This window comes from Podarcis raffonei, chromosome 3, assembly GCF_027172205.1.
Source record: "Podarcis raffonei isolate rPodRaf1 chromosome 3, rPodRaf1.pri, whole genome shotgun sequence".
NCBI classification, from domain to species: domain Eukaryota; kingdom Metazoa; phylum Chordata; class Lepidosauria; order Squamata; family Lacertidae; genus Podarcis; species Podarcis raffonei.
Window position 1 is genome coordinate 39410999 of NC_070604.1, and position 18777 is coordinate 39429775.

Below are 18777 nucleotides of genomic sequence, written 5' to 3' on the forward strand. Positions count from 1 at the left end.
AATAATAGCTGGCACAGGTTATCTGGAAAAAGAGAGTGATTTGCTGTGCCTTTTAATAAGAGGGAGCTTGGCTTGCATAAGATGACACTATAGCAGGGTTCCAAATCTGTTTTAAATCATCCTGTACAGCCAACTGTTGCCAATTGCTCTTTTAGTTTTCTAGAGCGTTGTGAATTCTTCAGGGACAGTTATTGTTTTAACCTTGTACAGAGAAATGTACTAGAAATTAATGGAGGCATGGAAGCTACCCTATTCTTTGATCTGTACATGGGTACTAATTTGATCAAAGCAGTGTGTTTAGTTCAACTTATGGGAATGCAGTGAGTTCTAAGATGCTGTTGTTTAATTGTGAAGCACCCCCTTTTCACTCCTATTGATGCTATTAATAAATAAAAGGATTATTTTTGTCCAGAAGAAAACCAGAGGAATGAAGAGTGCGGAGATTTTTTGTCAAAAGAATTGCTCTTTAAGTTTTGAAATAGAACATGTTTTACTACTGGAAGCGATAGTCTATAGATTCCTGAAGGAGTGATGGCTGATCTTTTATTTTGAGCCTTTGTATCCAAGACCAGACCTCTTTTGATAGCACAGTGGTACCTCATTTAAGAACAGTCCGGTTTAAGAACGATTTGGTTTACAAACTTTGCAAAACTGGAAATAGTGTCTTGGTTTGAGAACTTTTCCTCGGTCTAAGAACAGAATCCGAACAGTGGAAGGGCACCAGCGGCGGGAGGCCTCATTAGGGAAAGCACGCCTTGATTTAAGAATGGTTTTGGTTTAAGAACGGACTTCTGAAACGGATTAAGTTCGTAAACCAAGGTACCACTGTATTGGGAACTTCCTGCCAAACTAGGCAAATAATCTTAACTCAGTATTTACAGTTAACCCATGCCACTCCTACTGTAGTTAGGGTTTTGTTTCCTATCTCTCAGTTAACCTACAGTATACAGTGATACCTCGGGTTAAGTACTTAATTTGTTCCGGAAGTCCGTTCTTAACCTGAAACTGTTCTTAACCTGAAGCACCACTTTAGCTAATGGGGCCTCCTGCTTGTGCCGCACCGCCGGAGCACGATTTCTGTTCTCATCCTGAAGCAAAGTTCTTAACCCGAGATACTATTTCTGGGTTGGCGGAGTCTGTAACCTGAAGCGTATGTAACCTGAAGTACCACTGTACAGCCATTTTTTTCACACCCTGTATAAGATTTTTAGCTCAGCTTGTCCTCCTCTCCCATAGATGCTGCAGTCACTAAGCAGTGCTTGATGTTACACTGAAGCAGGGCAAGCAACTGCATGAACGACTTGTGTATCTGCTCTTTGTTCTTCTTATGCAGGCCTAAGAACATAGGAAGTTGTCTTATACTGAGTCAGACCATCTATATCAGTGTTGTTTTCTACACTGACTGGCAGCAGCTCTCCAGAGTTTCAGACAGAATTCTTTTCCAGACATCTTTACCTACCTGGAGGTGCCAGGGAATTCATGTTCTTTTACCACTGAGCTGCAGCCCTTCCACAAATCTTGATTGGGGTCTGTGTACATGTGTCTTTTGTGTTTGCAGCCTCTTGAAGGAATTACACATATTTGCTGTCCATGACCCTTTCCCATATCTTGTTGGGAAAATCATAGGCAAAATCAGAAAGTGGGAGTAGACTTGGGATACCAAATCCAGTGATACGTGGAACAGTGCAGATGGAGCAGTGTCTGCATTGGAACTCCTTTCCCTAAATTCAGAACTGTGTGCTGGAATGGTCCCTGTTCAGCCATCCATGCTACAGGTTTCTCTTTCCCTTGTTTCCCTTTCACTAGGGTGAATTGCTAGGATAGTGAAGGACTTATATTGTGCTCCTGCTGAACCAAGGAGGCATAAAGTGAGAGAGAGGTGAGATAGAGACAGAAATGGAGCAAACACACATATTTTTTAATGAAAGAAGGAAAGGGTGTGTGTGAGAGTAGGGTGAAGAAAGAAAAATAGAAGTAAACAGCGGCTTCAGACTTCAGGTTTATGAAGATTAGAATGTGGTTAAGATTAGATATGGTAAGACCTCTGGGATGAAGAAAGAGGTTATAGCTGAGAGATGGTGCAGACAAAGATGATTGTGCCTGGGGAGGGGGGGAAAGGGTAGCCTCTATGGTCTGGAAAAAGAAAGTGCTGCTAGGAAATGGGGCTGCAAATGTTTCAGTATTAGAAACAGAAAAGGGGAGCGATACAGATGGACATGCAGACTGTGATGGTACAGAAGGAAAAGGCATCCTATTGAGTAAGCAGAGCATGCCAAGAAGTGAAGATGGGAATAAAGAGGCTTAAGAGAAAGATTTCATGGTATGGGTTACAAGGAAAAAGGAGGCTGGATTAAACACGAAATTAAAATGACAACAGAAATGCTTTCCAGTGATTATTCAGTTAACATAGAAGTTGCATTCAGAGTGATTAGACTTTCTGCATCCCTTTTCTATAGCTAACAATTGTTTTCTCCTCACAGTGGGATGCAGACAGCATATGCATCTCACTGCAGGGAAGATTATGGCATGCATGCCCTTCCAATGTTTCACCAGGGATTAAAATCATATGTGCAAGATCACTCATACATTGCCTTTCCCTCCTTCAGCAAAACTTCAAAGCCATTCCTCATTATGTTGAAATTAGCTGTAACAATGTTTGGTGTTTATATATTTTGTTTTATTACAACAAATACATTCGGGTTTTTCTTTTTAATTTTAAAAAGAATTGTGTATACATTTTCCATTTTTCTACGTACACACATTTTACCATCATACATAAATTTTGTTCTGATTTCCCAACCTTACCTTCAATGTTATTCTTAACAAACTAGGCTGGAGTAACAAACAGATATGCAGCAAAAGATGTTTTTGGGTTTTTCATAGGGAAAAATCCCCCCCCCCCATCTCACCTTTGTAGTGAGGGAGGGCTAAAAAAACATTCATTATCATGATAAAATTTGTGTTCTCTGAATCTTGGTTTGAGTGGCAGTTCTTGTTCACGCAGCAATTATGGATACTAAAAGATTAAGTGACAGCTTAAAGGCAAATAAAATTAATTTATGTGGCCAGTAATCATAGCATCGTAGATTGGCTTCTGGCAGTGAGGGTCAGAACAAGTTACAAGCTTTTTAATAATATGAACTGCAAATCTGCATTCTGATGGAGTGAAACAATTGCTGGTAATTATCATAGTTGAATACATTTACAGAGAACAACAGCAGTATATATAGCTTATATAAGTAGATGGGAGAGGGCTGGATTTTTTTTATCACTAAACATGCATGTTCAATATTCATTCTCTATTCTCCAAAAGAATGTGTAACCAATGAAGGCAAGACAAAAGAATTTCCATGTTTACCAGAGCAGAGGCCCATAAAATATGCTGTCCAGGCTGCTTAATAGTCCATAAAATGTTTTGAACAGCCAGTGTAATCCTAAGAAATCCATGCTTCTAGCCCTTATAGTTTGACAGTGTCTTGGCTGGTGGGGTGGGGAGGGAGAAAGTTCTAATATTTAATCTATATATCAGCCTATCCACAAGTCCCCATCTCCAAAAGAATCTTTAGTCATCTATCAACAGAAAATTGCCTTTCACTCTGGTATGGGGCCAAAGTGCTCTAAGAAAGCCACACAAATACCTGCTGGAACTTTTAAGCATGACATCATTTTCAAGTGGGAAAAAAGTTAAGTTGTCCTCTCATTTTTTTTTTTGCAGTTCCTCTGCAGCATACGTTGTCTCAATTTCTAGAATACAGTGGTGCCCCGCAAGACGAATGCCTCGCAAAACGAAAAACGCGCAAGACAAAAGGGTTTTTCGGTTTTTGCGTGGCTTCGCTAGACGATTTTCCCTATGGGCTTGCTTCGCAAGACTAAACGTCTTGCGAGTTCTTGCGAGTTTGTTTCCTTTGTTCCTTTGTTTCCTTGTTTTCTTAAAGCCGCTAAGCCGCTAATAGCCGCTAAGCCGCTAATAGCCGCTAAGCCGCTAATAGCTGTGCTTCACAAGACGAAAAAACCGCAAGACGAAGAGACTCGCGGAACGGATTAATTTCGTCTTGCGAGGCACCACTGTAATATGCAGTGGGGAGGGAGGAGAGTTGTATGGCTTTATGGACTAATACCTAAAGGCCTTCAGCTGCCAATAGGCAGCCTGTCCATCCTTTATTCCTCCAGAAGCTGTGGCTTTTCCAGCAGTGGTGATTTATATGGCTTTCAACTTACCACTGAGACAAGGATCTTGAAAAATTAAGTTAAAGTATTCCTTCATTTTCTCCACTGAGGTTGAAAAATACTTCTTTTTGTAACCATCTTTTCAGCTTTTATGGAAGTAAATTATCTATTAATTCTACATAATACCATCAAAGGTAGTCCAACTAGAAAGATTTCCTTGCTTATTGATTCTCTTTTTGGTTCTCTGTAGAGTTATTACAGTTTAACTGCATCCATTAGAATATATTTGAAAAGTGTTCATAGTGAAATTCATAGGCTGCATTGCCTAGCTGTTCTGGTGTGTTATTAATACAGTCCAATGAATGCATGACATTTTTCTAACACTTTGCTCCTTAATGTCTGTGGGTCAGAGAAGGCTCTGAGAATGACTTTTGTTATCCAGGATGTGTTGTGAAATCATTAATTCCCATGTTGGACACTGCAAAACAAATAACTGCTCAAGCCTGCTTGGCACATCTTATATTGATCAATTGCCTGCTTTTGTGCTAGCCTAGAAAGAAACAAGGAAAGAAAACTGAATGCTGCTATTTCCTCCTTCTTTTTGATGATTTATAAATAAAATAATGACAGCATAACCATTTATGGATGGAATTAAATGAGGAAGAGGTGATGAAACAACAAAAATGGATTGAGGAATGTTAAGCCTGTAGTTAGGAAAAGTATATGGGTTTACCTTTAAAATCATGCAGACCCAGCTGTGTGGATTTATTTAGATATTTTAAAACATTATTTTAAGCTCTTCACTTAATGGTCTTAATATGGTCGTATTTCCAGAAGTGCATGGATATATTGTGGTTTTGTGGCATATTGCTGTAACTGCATCAGTAATTGAGTCTGTGGGAAAGAATATCAAGAAGGCCAAGACGCTGGTCATTGGAACACAGGTAGAGTTCTATCCCAGCATAGTTCAGACAGGATGCTGGACTGGATGAGATGACAGCCATTTAATACATTTTCATTAACTCAAGGGCCACACTGGTTTACATTAACTACCCAGCAGCATCTCCTAGATGGTAGCCCTTCTAGGAGAAGGAAGACTGATCCTAAACCTCTGCTGCTTTGTGGGATATCTTCAGTAGAAGAAAAAAGCAAAGGTTTAAATCCTATACAAATCTGGAGTGGAGCCCCTAAGATGGTTGGATGGTGCATTGTACGCCTCCTTCTACTGCAGCCAAGCTGGTGCCAAACGTACTGCTCTGCTTTCCTTTGGATCACATCAGTGGGGTCTTCTCGTCTGGGCATCCAGGGAGATCCATACTCACTGGCTAGGCTTGCATTCTGGGGCGGTCACTTTGATGCTGCTAACACAGCGGTTTGACTTCACCCCGGAGGCACAGTTCATTGTCTCTTGAGACAGACGGATGCCAACATTCTGATATGATGCTTTGAAGATAAATCTGATCATGTGCCCCAGAATTAGTAGATGCTTGCATTGATGGACACTAATGTGTATGTAGCAGATTTATGATTAGATTAATTAATTAATTAAATTGCTAGGCTGAGTCTTTTGCAGGATTCTACTAAAAGATGAGAAAACTCAAATGGTTTTATAAGGGACTGACTTATGTCTTAACATAGATGCATAAATAAGTATGTATGGTGCATAACGTAAGATGAATGTGTTTCCTACTCAAAGCAACAGCTTTGGTCACCTAGGGCAAATAGCTATTAGTTTTATTCCAGTGGGTTTTTAAATTCTGCATTTATACTTTTAAGTTATTTTTAGTCTTATTGTATCTCCTGTATACCACTTAGAGATGACTGATTAAGCAGTATACAAATCATCGAAATAAAAAACAAAATAGTTTGTCCCATATGTAAAGACTTCCATTGTAAGTGGACATATGTGATGCCAGTATATTTTAAGATATACCTGAGTTTATATATTGCTGTAATTTGGATATGGGCAAATCACTGGGGTTGTTCATACACAAGTTAGTTTACGTACTTTAACTTTCAGCTCAAGTTTTCATTAAATAGTAGTGTTCTCTGCCTATTTTAATGTATTCTTAATCTGTACAGATAAGAAGCAATAAACTAAGTAAATCAAGGCAAGAAACATGTAAGTGAACAATAGCTAGGTAGAATTTGGAACAAGGAATGTAGGTAATGAAAACTTGGAAAATAGGTGGGTTCAATTCTATAAGGAAAATGTTCCTTTTAAAACACTTTAGCATCCAGTAAATACAGTGGTACCTTGGGTTAAGAACTTCATTCGTTCTAGAGGTCCATTCTTAACCTGAAACTGTTCTTAACCTGAAGCACCACTTTAGCTAATGGGGCCTCCCGCTGCCGCTGCGCTGCCGGAGCACAATTTCTCTTCTCATCCAGAAGCAAAGTTCTTAACCCAAGGTACTATTTCTGGGTTAGCGGAGTCTGTAACCTGAAGCGTATGTAACCCGAGGTACCACTGTCCTTTCCCAAACCTTGGTCAAGGATGGCTTCCTTGAAGAAGGGGAAAATATTTTTCTTCCACAGTGGAGTGGATATTTTCCTCTTTTCTGGTAGGCAGTTTTATATATCACTCAATCTCTTAACTTGAGAAAACATAGGCTTGTACATAATGCCAAACAAATTATTTTCTTTTTATTGCTAGTTATGTAGAACCTGCGACGTGGGTGGCGCTGTGGGTAAAACCTCAGCGCCTAGGACTTGCCGATCGCATGGTCGGCGGTTCGAATCCCCGTGGCGGGGTGAGCTCCCGTCGTTCGGTCCCAGCTCCTGCCCACCTAGCAGTTCGAAAGCACCCTTAAGTGCAAGTAGATAAATAAGTACCGCTTTATAGCGGGAAGGTAAACGGCATTTCCGTGTGCTGCTCTGGTGCCGGTTCGCCAGAGCAGCTTCGTCACGCTGGCCACGTGACCCGGAAGTGTCTGCGGACAGCGCTGGCTCCTGGCCTCTAGAGTGAGATGAGCGCACAACCCTAGAGTCTGTCAAGACTGGCCTGTATGGGCAGGGGTACCTTTACCTTTACCTATGTAGAACCTAGTCGAGAACCTAGAGCACAACTTAGATAATGGTTCATGTTTATTGACAGCTGATGCAGTCATTTGTATTTAGGGCTGTTTCTAAAAAGGAACCCAAAGGATTTGTATTGCTTCTTTAAGCAGCATTTATATTCATGAAGGTCACTCACCCAAACACATAATTAGCAATAAAAAGAAGTGCCTGCTCCTTTAGAGAAGAACCCCATCCAGCCACAGCAGGCAATTGGCCAGGCTTCTGGTCATGGGAGCGACCTACCCACAAAATCTCAAATCTTCCCAGGATATAATCTCAGTTGATTGGTTCTCGTTTACTCCACCACTGCATTCAAGAACTGCTTCAGTGCTTGCACTGCCCCTCCTGATTCAGATATTATGGAGAAATAAAGAAATGTTAACTGACAAGGTTGCACTAGTACTATACATTTATATATTTTGTTAACAAAAAGGGCTGAAAAGGTGTGTTGAACAGCTTTTTCAGATGAGAAGCTTCAGCATGAGTAATAGCTTTTTTTAAATGCATGCTTATTGAAGTAAGTGGTATGAAAAGGGCATATGAGCTGTCAGAGAAAAATATCTGCAGGCCCATTGAAGATTTATAGAAAATTGCTAACATTACTTTCTTGCCTTAAGGGAGTTCTCAAATGTTTAGGCAATCATTTATAAACGTTATTGCCATCAGTGCAATAAAGGGGGAATGAATCCAGTTACTTTTCTATATAAACATAGTTTGTTCTTAATGAGAGTAGAAGAAGGTTTTGTTCAATAATTTGGGAAGCCTTAAATTAGTTCCAAACTTAGTAGAAATCAACCTTAAATATTTTAAAGAAAGCTTTTTGCAGTAGCACATTAGAAGACGAACTTATTAGAAGAGTTCTTATTAGAGGCAAAATGTTTAAAGCAAATTAGACATCGAATGAGCATCTAAATTTTGACTTTGAATTTGGTAAACTACATTCTGTCACTTCCTGGCTGTTTCTAAAGTGACTATTATTATTTCTTAAGTGCCAGTGAAAAATAATAATAACTTTAAAGGTAAAGGGACCCCTGACCGTTAGGTCCAGTCGTGGACGACTCTAGGGGTGCGGCGCTCATTTCACTTTACTGGCCGAGGGAGCTGGCGTACAACTTCCGGGTCATGTGGCCAGCATGACTAAGCTGCTTCTGGCAAACCAGAGCAGTGCACTGAAACGCCATTTACCTTCTCACCGGAGCAGTACCTATTTATCTACTTGCACTTTGTGCTTTCGAACTGCTAGGTTGGCAGGAGCTGGGACTGAGCAACGGGAGCTCACTCCGTCGCTGGGATTCAAACCACCAACCTTCTGATTGGCAAGCCCTAGGCTCTGTGGTTTAGACCACAGCGCCACCCGTGTCCTTACTAATCGTAACTTTAGAGAATACTTAATTTGTACTTGGATATGAGAACTTTCAGTACTGGAATGAAGCTTAATCCAGGCAAGGCAAAGGTACTAATGATCAGTAGAAATGCTGCCTTGGCATTGGAAGTAAAACTTGTTCTGGACAGGGTTGTATCCCAGTGGAGTTTAGACTGGTCTCTTTTGTTTTTTAGGTGTGAGGTTAAGACATGTTCATTTCACCAAACTTTTAGTCTTAATACCTATGGAGTTTTTTGCTTTCTTTTGTTTTAATGGTCTTAGGCTCTTAATGCTCTCCATTTTAAAATATATTGAGATTTTACTGTTAGTAAAAGAGAGTAGGGAACAGTATAATCATATAAGCGGCTTACAGTTACTGAAGCATACCATTTTATGTTACTCAACCCAGCACTCAAATTGGTTGAAAATCACTGCGATTTCAGCTCAGATTTAGCACCATTTCCCCAAGTGAAACCAGCCATTTTATTTGTAGCTCTTTGTAGCACTCCTCCCCCTCCCTCTTTCTCTCGCTGAATATTTAGCGTTAGGTTAGTCTGGAAAATTTTAGAAAAGTGTTTTTTTTAATGGCCAGTTTTACTGTTTTGCTTCCACAACAGACTTCTGCTTGCACATTAGAATTTCCCCCTCTCCTCTCCCCAAAGCTTCCCATGTACCATCCACAAGGTTGAGGAACCCTCTGGATAAGTTTTTGGGGCCATGCAGGGAGAGGAGAGGAAGGGTAAATCCAATTGCATGAGCAGAAAGCCACTCGTGCTGTATTGGATACAACCCTTGAGTTCCACACACATTTTTGGGGCTGCCACTGCTGAATAACGCACAGTCGCTCTACCTGCTCTACTGTTGTTGATACCAAAGCTAATAAGAGAAAGGTTCTGATAGCCTTAACTTTACTAGAGTTTAAAACATTGTAAAATTCATTTTCTGCAGGGGTTTGGGATATAGACTGCCCTATGTGATAGAAGGCCCAGTGGATTACATTCAAGTTGTCTAAAGGTTCATTTGAAATAATCTGGACATTATCTGGTCTTAAGTATAATATTTTTACACCTTAAATCTTACTTTTTCACTGTGAAGGCTGTATTGGATCAATGAACTCTTGCGAGCAGCTTTAAATATCTCCTGTGGTGCTGGCAGCAAGGACATGTTAATAATAATAATAATAATAAATTTTATTTATATCCCGCCCTCCCCAGCCGAAGCTGGGCTCAGGGCGGCTAACAACAATAAAACAATACAAAAGTACAACACAAACAACATTCTAAAATCATTCATTATAAAATTAATTAAATTCAAGCCACTGGCCACCATTGGGCCAGAGCTCCGCGAAGATTGCCAAGGGAGGGAGTCAGGCTGTGCCCTGGCCAAAGGCCTGGCGGAACAGCTCTGTCTTGCAGGCCCTGCGGAAAGATGTCAAGTCCCGCAGGGCCCTAGTCTCTTGTGACAGAGTGTTCCACCAGGTCGGAGCCACAGCCGAAAAAGCCCTGGCTCTAGTTGAGGCCAGCCTAACTTCTCTGTGGCCTGGGACCTTCAAGATATTTTTATTTGAAGACCGTAAGTTTCTCTGTGGGGCATACCAGGAGAGGCGGTCCCGTAGGTACGAGGGTCCTAGGCCGTATAGGGCTTTAAAGGTTAAAACCAGCACCTTAAACCTGATCCTGTACTCCACCGGGAGCCAGTGCAGTTGATATAGCACCGGATGAATGTGATCTCGCAGCGAAGACCCCGTAAGGAGTCTCGCTGCAGCATTCTGCACCCGCTGGAGTTTCTGGGTCAGTCTTAAGGGCAGCCCCACGTAGAGCGAGTTACAATAATCCAGTCTGGAGGTGACCGTCGCGTGGATCACAGTGGCTAGGTCAGGGCGAGAGAGGTAAGGAGCCAACTGCTTAGCTTGGCGGAGATGGAAAAATGCCGCCTTTGTTATAGCTGCAATCTGCGCCTCCATGGAAAGGGAGGTGTCGAAGATTACACCCAGACTCTTAACGGACGGTGCTGGCACTAACTGCGCCCCCGCAAGAGATGGGAGTTGCCCCCCCAATCCCATATCGTCCCGTCCCAGCCACAGGACCTCTGTCTTCGAAGGATTTAGCTTCAACCGGCTCCCACGTAACCATCCAGCCACAGCTTCCAGACATCTGGTCAGTGTGTCTGGGGCCGAGTCAGGATGGCCATCCATCAACAGATAGAGTTGGGTGTCATCGGCATACTGATGGCAACCCAGCCCAAAACTCCGGACAAGCTGGGCGAGGGGGCGCATAAAGATGTTGAAAAGCATTGGGGAGAGTATCGCACCCTGAGGTACTCCACACACCAAGGAGTGGCGCGATGACAATTCCCCCCCAAGCGCCACCCTCTGTCCCCGACCAGAGAGAAACGAGCGCAGCCATTGAACTTAGCCATGTTGAACTTAGAAGAGCAATTATCAGAGGGAGCAGTATGTGGCTTGACTACATTATGTTGTTCTACTGACGATTGGCATTTTTCTATTCTCTGGAAGAATTGTAATGGCAAGTTCTATAACGCTTTTGTTCTCCAGCTGCCATGATCAGTTCCATATTGTGTGATAATCATATCCTAGTAAATTAATCCTTGGAGTTGTATAAACCCAGCCAAGTATATACAACTATATTAATTGGCAATATTATTATTCTAGGTTTATTAAGGTTCAAACTAAGCAGGGCTCCCTGCCCCCGTTTAATTAACATGGTATTATAGTAGGACTCTTTCTTGTTGCAGTAAAATATAATAATACTGTGTGGCATGACTTTTTTTAAAAAAAATACTAAATTCGTAAGCATACCATTTAACAGATTTGCTTTAGACTTTTCATCAAAATAGGTTTTGCACCCTTCCTCCTCTCAACTTGGTTCATTGAATGGGTGCAATGGTTGAGCTGTTCAAGCTCCAAATCAATAATTTCATTTACTTAATATAATTTCTTAATTGTCATATTGATGCTTTAGTTGAAGGAGCACTGTGTTTGAGGTGGTTTGAATATTTTCTCTATGATCTTAGATATGTAATGTCCATTCACACATGTAAAAACATAGTGCTTGTGATAAATAAAGCCACATGTCTGTAAGAATATGAAAATTGTCCCAAGCTTCTTTTCAGTATTTTTATCCATTTCCTGTAATCTGACTGGAATGCACTGTAATATCATCGTTTAAAATCTTCCTTGGAGGCCCTGTTTCACATGCCCTTTCTCACTGAAGTATGGTTGGTGGTGATATGGTAATGCCTTCTTAAGAGTGCTGCCAAATTTATCAAACCCTTCCCTGTCACTTACGGCAGTTACCCAAGGTGGTGGCATTCGTTTGCTCTTCAAAGTACTATAACTGGCTTAATTTTGCTCCTGTTGTTGATGTTTCAGATGTCTGGAGGTGTTGCTGCCAGTTTTAATTATACTGCCTGGACTGTTGCTTTTAATGTATTATTTTAGCGATTGTTGGGTGCCTTGTAGATTTTTAAATAAAAAGGCAGCACATAAGCATTCTAATAGTAGCAGTTGCTTCATCTACAGCCACCCCATGCTTCCTAAAGGGTTTTGCTTTACCACTGCAGTGTTCAGGCTTTCAGTTTAATATAATGTAGATATGGATTATGGTAAATATTAATTTTCAAAAATATAAATTCTCAAAAATACATAATTTACTCTGGCCTTTACAGGAAGTTGTATATCTGTTTTTGACTTCTTGAAACTGATCTCCACTGATTGGTTTAATTGAATTTACTCTGATTCTAACTTTATTATTTTTTTAAAAGATGGATTTTTAAATTTTGTTGTAAGTTTTATTGGTTTTATATTGTATACCACCATGTGATATTTGGATGAAGGACACTTTAGAAATAAAGTAATTATAATTAATAATAATATGCTGAAGATGAAGCAAAACTGTCATCATCCACCCCCGCCCTGGAATTTTTTTAACTGCAGTTGTATTTGCGGTGTTTGAACTACGGTGGCTATGGTGAAGTATCTCTTAATGTTGCAGTCAGCACAAAATGGCAGTGCATATGTGAACCCATACTAGTTACCTGTTCAATAGGATAGCAGTTGACACATGCAACTTAACAAGGTGGTTTCGTTTGCCTTGCACTATATACTTCAGGGCAAGATAGGCAAAGCAATCCCCACCATGTGCTGTCGGACTACAATTCCCATCTGCCCCAGCCAGTATGACTCCTAGTTAGGGATGATAGTAGTTCAACAACATCTGGAGAGCAACACATTAGCCAATCCTTTTCTTCTGCCCTGGCTGTGTTGGCGCTTAACCATGTGGTTTCCACAATATAGCATTGTACAAGATAAAACTTACTTATTTAGAGCATTAATCCTCCCCCACTCAAATCCCTAGATGAATAATAATATGTAAATGAATCTAATATTTTGAAATAGAAACTTAATATAGTTTATAGTAAAATATATTGCTAAGCTATTCAGTTCAAGTTCACATGGTGAACCTTCTTTATATATAAAGGTCCTGCATAATTCACACAAGGTGCTTTAGCTCTAGACCTCTGGGGAAAGGATATGTTAATTCATTAGGAAACACTGTGAAATGTATTATTTTATGAATTTACACCTCACCTTTCATTGTAAAATCGTTTCCGAGGCAGGTTACAAAAACCACACTATAAAAACAATAAAATCAACAGATAATTTTAACATTATAATAAATAAAGAGAATAATAAAAGTATTAAAACAATTCCATCCAGCTGGAAAGATTTTTAAAATTAAATGGCTGGGGAAATAAACCAAAGCGTCTTTTCCTTGTGCCACAATAAGTGGAATGTTCAATAATAACCATCATTTGTGGTGTTCATCCTGCCTGAGATAACGCATCAGTATGATTTTTCTGTAGATTAATGTGTTATTCATTATTATTACTTTTATATCCCAGTCCTCCTCCAAGTAATTCAGAGCAGTGTTTGTGGTTTCTGTCCCCACATTTTATCTTCACTACAACTTTTTAGCAAAGGCTAGGCTGAGGAATGATAACTATCCCAGGGATAGCTGGTGAGCTTAATGGCAGAGCTGAGTGGGGATTTTAGTCTTTGTCCTTTTTGTCCTAGTTTGACAGTTTAATCTTTACTTCTTTGTTGTATGTGTACAAGTGTAACACGTGACAATAGTTGTTTAGTGGTGAAGTGTGTGAGCTGTGGGCCAGGAGGTCCCCAGTTCAAGTTATGTTTCAGCTGTGAATGTGCTAGGTAGCTTTAGGCAAACAACTCTTCTCAACTCTCCATCTGCATTAGGAGGAGAATAATAGGAAGGCTGTTATAAGGATTGTTGCAATAATGTATGTGTAGTATTTTGATTACTTGGAAATGTGCCATTATAACACTAGCTCAAACACTGCAACGAAACATTATATTTTGTCATACTTTTCGCCAAACCACCTCCTGTACATGCTAGTGACACTAATTTTAAAAATAAGAGGTTCAAATGAAATGTGAGACTGGATGAGGTCAGTTATTCATTATATTTTGGTTTCTATAAGAATCTTAATTATCTTTTCCTTTTCTTACAAAATAAAGCTTCCAAAGAAAGAGGATCAACAACTGGAACTTAAAGCAAGTCCTAAGAAAGTTCCAGAATCCACTGTCGACCTCTTGGGACTTGGTAAGTAGTTAATTCTTTGTTTTGCATTGCAGAAAAATGGCAAGACCTATGCTGCAATAATTAAAGGGGTTCCCCCACCACATGCTGGAAAACATTGTTGGTTAATCTGTAAATGGTGTTGTAGTCTGCTAATTTACTTAGAGAGAAAAACTGAAGCAGATCTGTGCCGTCTACTAAACTATAAGTAATGAGCTCCTTAGGGAGTGAGAAGCTATCAAAGTGATCTTCAAAGGACTGTGAGCTCAAGCTTTTTTAAAAAAAAATCTGTTGTTTAAAAATAGTCTTGTTTTATTGAAGTACAAACCTTTCTAATATCCAAGTGAACCTTGTAGAGGTTCTGTTGTATGCCCCCATCCTAAATATCCATGCAACTAATTTTGCCTGCCCTTTGTAATTAGATTTCTTAAATGGCAGCTCCCTCCCAATTACAGTGGTACCTTGGGTTACAGAAGTTTCAGGTTACAGACACTTCAGATTACAGACTCTGCTAACCCAGAAATAGTTCTCAGGTTAAGAACTTTGCTTCAGGATGAGACCAGAAATCGCGTGGTGGTGGCGTAGCAGCAGCAGCAGCGGGAGGCCCCATTAGCTAAAGGGGTACCTCAAGTTAAGAACAGTTTCAGGTTAAGAACGGTCTCCAGAACGAATTAAGTTCTTAACCTGAGGTACCACTGTATTTTTGAAATTATTGAATTTAAGTAGCTAGTTGTGAGGTGAGATGGCATGTGCTTTTCAGAAAATAATAAAAACAGAATCCCTTGGCAAAATCATGCTTCTAGGAACTTGTGCAAGGTGACAGTTTTCTTCTTATGGAATGTCCAGAGTTTCTTCAAAACATTTTATAATTAATTCCTTCATGATAAACTGCTCAAAGTCCCAGACGTTAGCCAACATTTTCAGAAGTCTAGCATAACCTAAATCCTATCACTCCCAAGCCAGCTCTTCAATGTGGAGCCTAATCAGAAACAATTCTGCCTGAGTACTTACTTAATCCAAACCTGTTTACATATTCTTGCTTCACTTTTATTTTGTTTGAATGGTACTCCAGTGCTGCTGTGTATTCAGTCATTTCTGTGCAGGTTTACTGTTGAATTAGGGATTATCCCCTTTTTTCACTACATTTGGGCTTTACTTAAATTTTTACCTTGAAAAAGCAACTGTTTACATGTCAAATGCTTGCTTTTGTTCAAACTAGTCTAGCATTCATGGGATATTATTTTTTAGAGTAGATCAGACCAAGTTTAACCAGCCTGAATAACCTCTGTTAGCTTGCCATATCTTAACTGTGTAACTAATGTCTCTTCTAGTGTAGGAGCTTAGAGTCTTGAGTCCTGTGATAGACTGAAGTATGAAATACCACAGGAGAAAGCAAGTGACAATAAATGTGCCTAAGATTGCATATTTTTATTGAGCCAGCACATTGATGGAAATGTACAAAACAAGTTTCAAACATTTCTGGCTGGGCTGCACCAAGAGGATAGGTTAGCCTGTTTCATTTCAACAAGTCTGATGCATTTTAAGCACAGTACAGCCTTACCTTGATTGTCGAACGGAATCCGTTCCGGAAGTCTGTTCGACTTCCAAAAACGTTAGAAAACCAAGCCGCAGCTTCCAATTGGCTGCAGGAATCAAAAGCACTTAATCAAAAGCCGCAGAAGCCGCGTCGAACGTTCAGCTTCCACAGAACATTTGCAAACTGGAACACTCACTTCTGGGGTTGTGGCGTTCGGGAGCCAAAACAGACGAGTACCAAGGTGTTCAACAACTAAGGTACGACTGTAGTTTGACTCAAGAATCCTGTTCCTCTAAAACACTTTCTGTAAATAAACTTCCGGTTGAACTAATAATATAACATGGTTAAATGGCTTCTGCAAACATACAAAGAAATCTTAATAAGTTTATATAATATAGCAGTTTTGGAGGAGAAGTTAGTATCTCAGAAATGTGGCTCTTCTGTCCAAATCCAGTTGATCCAACAGCTTAGGCCCCATCTTTACTACACAATGAAAGCACTATCATACCACTTTAAACAGTCAAGCTTCCATCCAAGGAATCCTAAGAACTGTTGTTTGTTAAGGGGGCTGATTCCCCTCCCAGAGCTTCAGTTTGCAGTTGAGGATTGATCATGGCAGTTATGAAATTTAAACAGCTCCTAATCCCTTAGCAGTTCAGGGAAGCAGTCCTTGCTTGTTGGTTAGGCTTTTCTGCCTTATTCTGAAGAGCAGCAACTTACTCCCCTTGTGCCTGTGCACAGCAAAGGCATCACTTACCTGTTACTGGTACTCTTTGGCATCCTTGCCTGTCTGCACTTCCTCTTCTGCTATGGATCATTACGAGAAGTGCATTCATGCATTACAAGTATAAAGGTACTCTAGAAGCTGCTGTATTGTTAGAATTTTGGCCTTGTTGCATCAGTATATAAATATCACCTCAGTGGCCGAAGAACTCCAGGGGAGTTCTGTTTTATTGCACAGGTGTGAATAGATGGACCATAAACCCTGGGTACAGGTAAATCACTTTCTCTTGAGTACTAACGGTCTTACATTCTAAGAGGATAGTTATAAATATAGCATGTTTATCAATGTGTTTCATAGTTAGGTGCTTTGCCAGAATGATTGTGGTGGTCTCCCTGTGCAGAACTACACACCTTGCCAACTGCTAAGTCATGCACCTCAGTGAACAGTGCATCTTGGTTCTTTTCCAACTCAGCATCCTTTTTAAAATATAACTACAGACAAATAATTGTCAATTCATTATGAATATATAAAAATAAGTGAAATGATAGATCTGTAGTGGTGACCCTCGGGGTCCCTTTCAACTCTACAATTCTATGATTCGAAGAATAGCAGACCTGGGTTTTCCAATTTGCAGATAACTCCCTTTCTTTTACTTTCTAAAAATGGCACACCTTATATTGTGAGATGTTTTGCAACGCTGCAGAATGTTTAAGTATTAGCTTTTCCATCATGTTGAAAGGTTGAATTTGCAAAAAGAAGCAAAACTCGTTTGCCATTTGATGCATCATTTACCAGTTAGATGTACTACACAAAAAACAAGAGATGAGTATGGATGGTTGCACATGTTGAAGTAACCATCACAGTGCATTAGCATTAAAATGGATAGTCCCAACCTTTCTGTGGGGGCATAAGTAAATTACTATGCTCTTTCACTTCAAATTTATCATAAGAATGATGGAAGATAAGGAAGATGCTTATTGAAAACAAGTGAAATATGTAACCTTATTAACCTTCAATTACAAGAAGAGCAGAAAGCAGTTCAATAGATATTAGAATATGACTGCTAATCAAATAAGCTAGCCAGCCATTTCAGAGGATGCCTATCATGCTTAGTGTCATTTACCCACCTCAGAAACAATACCTTGCCTGGAAGCTTTCTGGATAAGCAATATATCCCTTGAGATTTTTTGGTGCAGCTTATTCTCCTCTGCAATTCTGGGAATGCAGCATTAATAATAAAGAAGTTCTCTGGGCAGTTTACATAGACAGTAAAATACAGAAGACAATTTACAATAAAACCCTTTAAAACTGAATAATAAATCGCAAAGCCCAGGTTTTTGTTTTTTTAAAAAACAGACAGCTAAAATCAGCATAAAACACAGCAGCTAGAGCTGTATGTCGCAAGGGAGAGTTTGGTTCAAAAACCGAAGCAGCTGCTAGGTTATCTCCAATACCCTGTACTCATAAGGTATAAGTAGGTTCAGGTATCTGTAGATGTGTCGTCCCTGACTTTGTCTCTTGAAACCTTTTTAGGTTTCCCCCCCTCAAACATCTGCCATTACTCATATTGTAGTGAACTGCAAGGTAAAGCCTAGATTACTTTCTCCCTGTAGTAAAATAAAGTGAGGAGCAAGTGGTAGATTGTGTATGTCTGTGTGTGTGCCCAAGACACACTTACCGGATTGAGATTTTGACTTTGTATGTAACTTCTGAACGGGCTTCTTGCCAGGTGTACATTTTATAAATTTATAGATTTGCAGCTGTTCAGCAAAAACATGTTTCCCGAATGGCTTACAGAAATTAAAATGGAAAGGGGAAAAAAACCCTTCTACCCCTGTTTACTCATACTCATAGTTGCCCAAACTTGTTTTGAAAACCAGGTTTTGGTTTAGCTTTAATTTTGCCATCTTTAAGTTATTTTCCTAGCTAGAACTAGAAAAGGTTAGGAGTAAGATGAATAGGTATGCTTCTGTATTGTAATGACTATATAAAAATTCCTTGCATGATCTTACTATCTTATCTCTTTATCCTTAGCTTTGGCAACTCCAAAATATAAAGCATTCTGAGAAAGAAATGTGTTTTCATTAAGGATCACCAGTTAGAAATGGATGGCCAAAATGATGATGATGATGATGATTCTGCTCCAGAACATAAGAATTGGGAAACCAAAAATATATTCAAAGATTATTCTGGAGCTGGCTAGATGCTTGATTTCTGCCTTGAGTATCCCTTCGCTAAATATGATTAGCAGCACCTGTGGTCACTTCTTCTGCCACTATTCACAGAATGTGACAAAAGGAAGCTG

General features: G+C 39.8%; 1 protein-coding gene across 2 annotated transcripts in view; it reads left to right on the forward strand.

The window, feature by feature from the left end:
• The window catches only part of SMAP1 (small ArfGAP 1), a 57557-nt gene that overhangs the window by 27586 nt on the left and 11194 nt on the right, over positions 1-18777 (forward strand). For both annotated transcript variants that reach the window (XM_053381246.1, XM_053381247.1), the window contains one exon: positions 14151-14235. In XM_053381246.1, coding sequence (XP_053237221.1) covers positions 14151-14235 — 85 coding nt within the window. The remainder of the gene's footprint in view (positions 1-14150; positions 14236-18777) is intronic.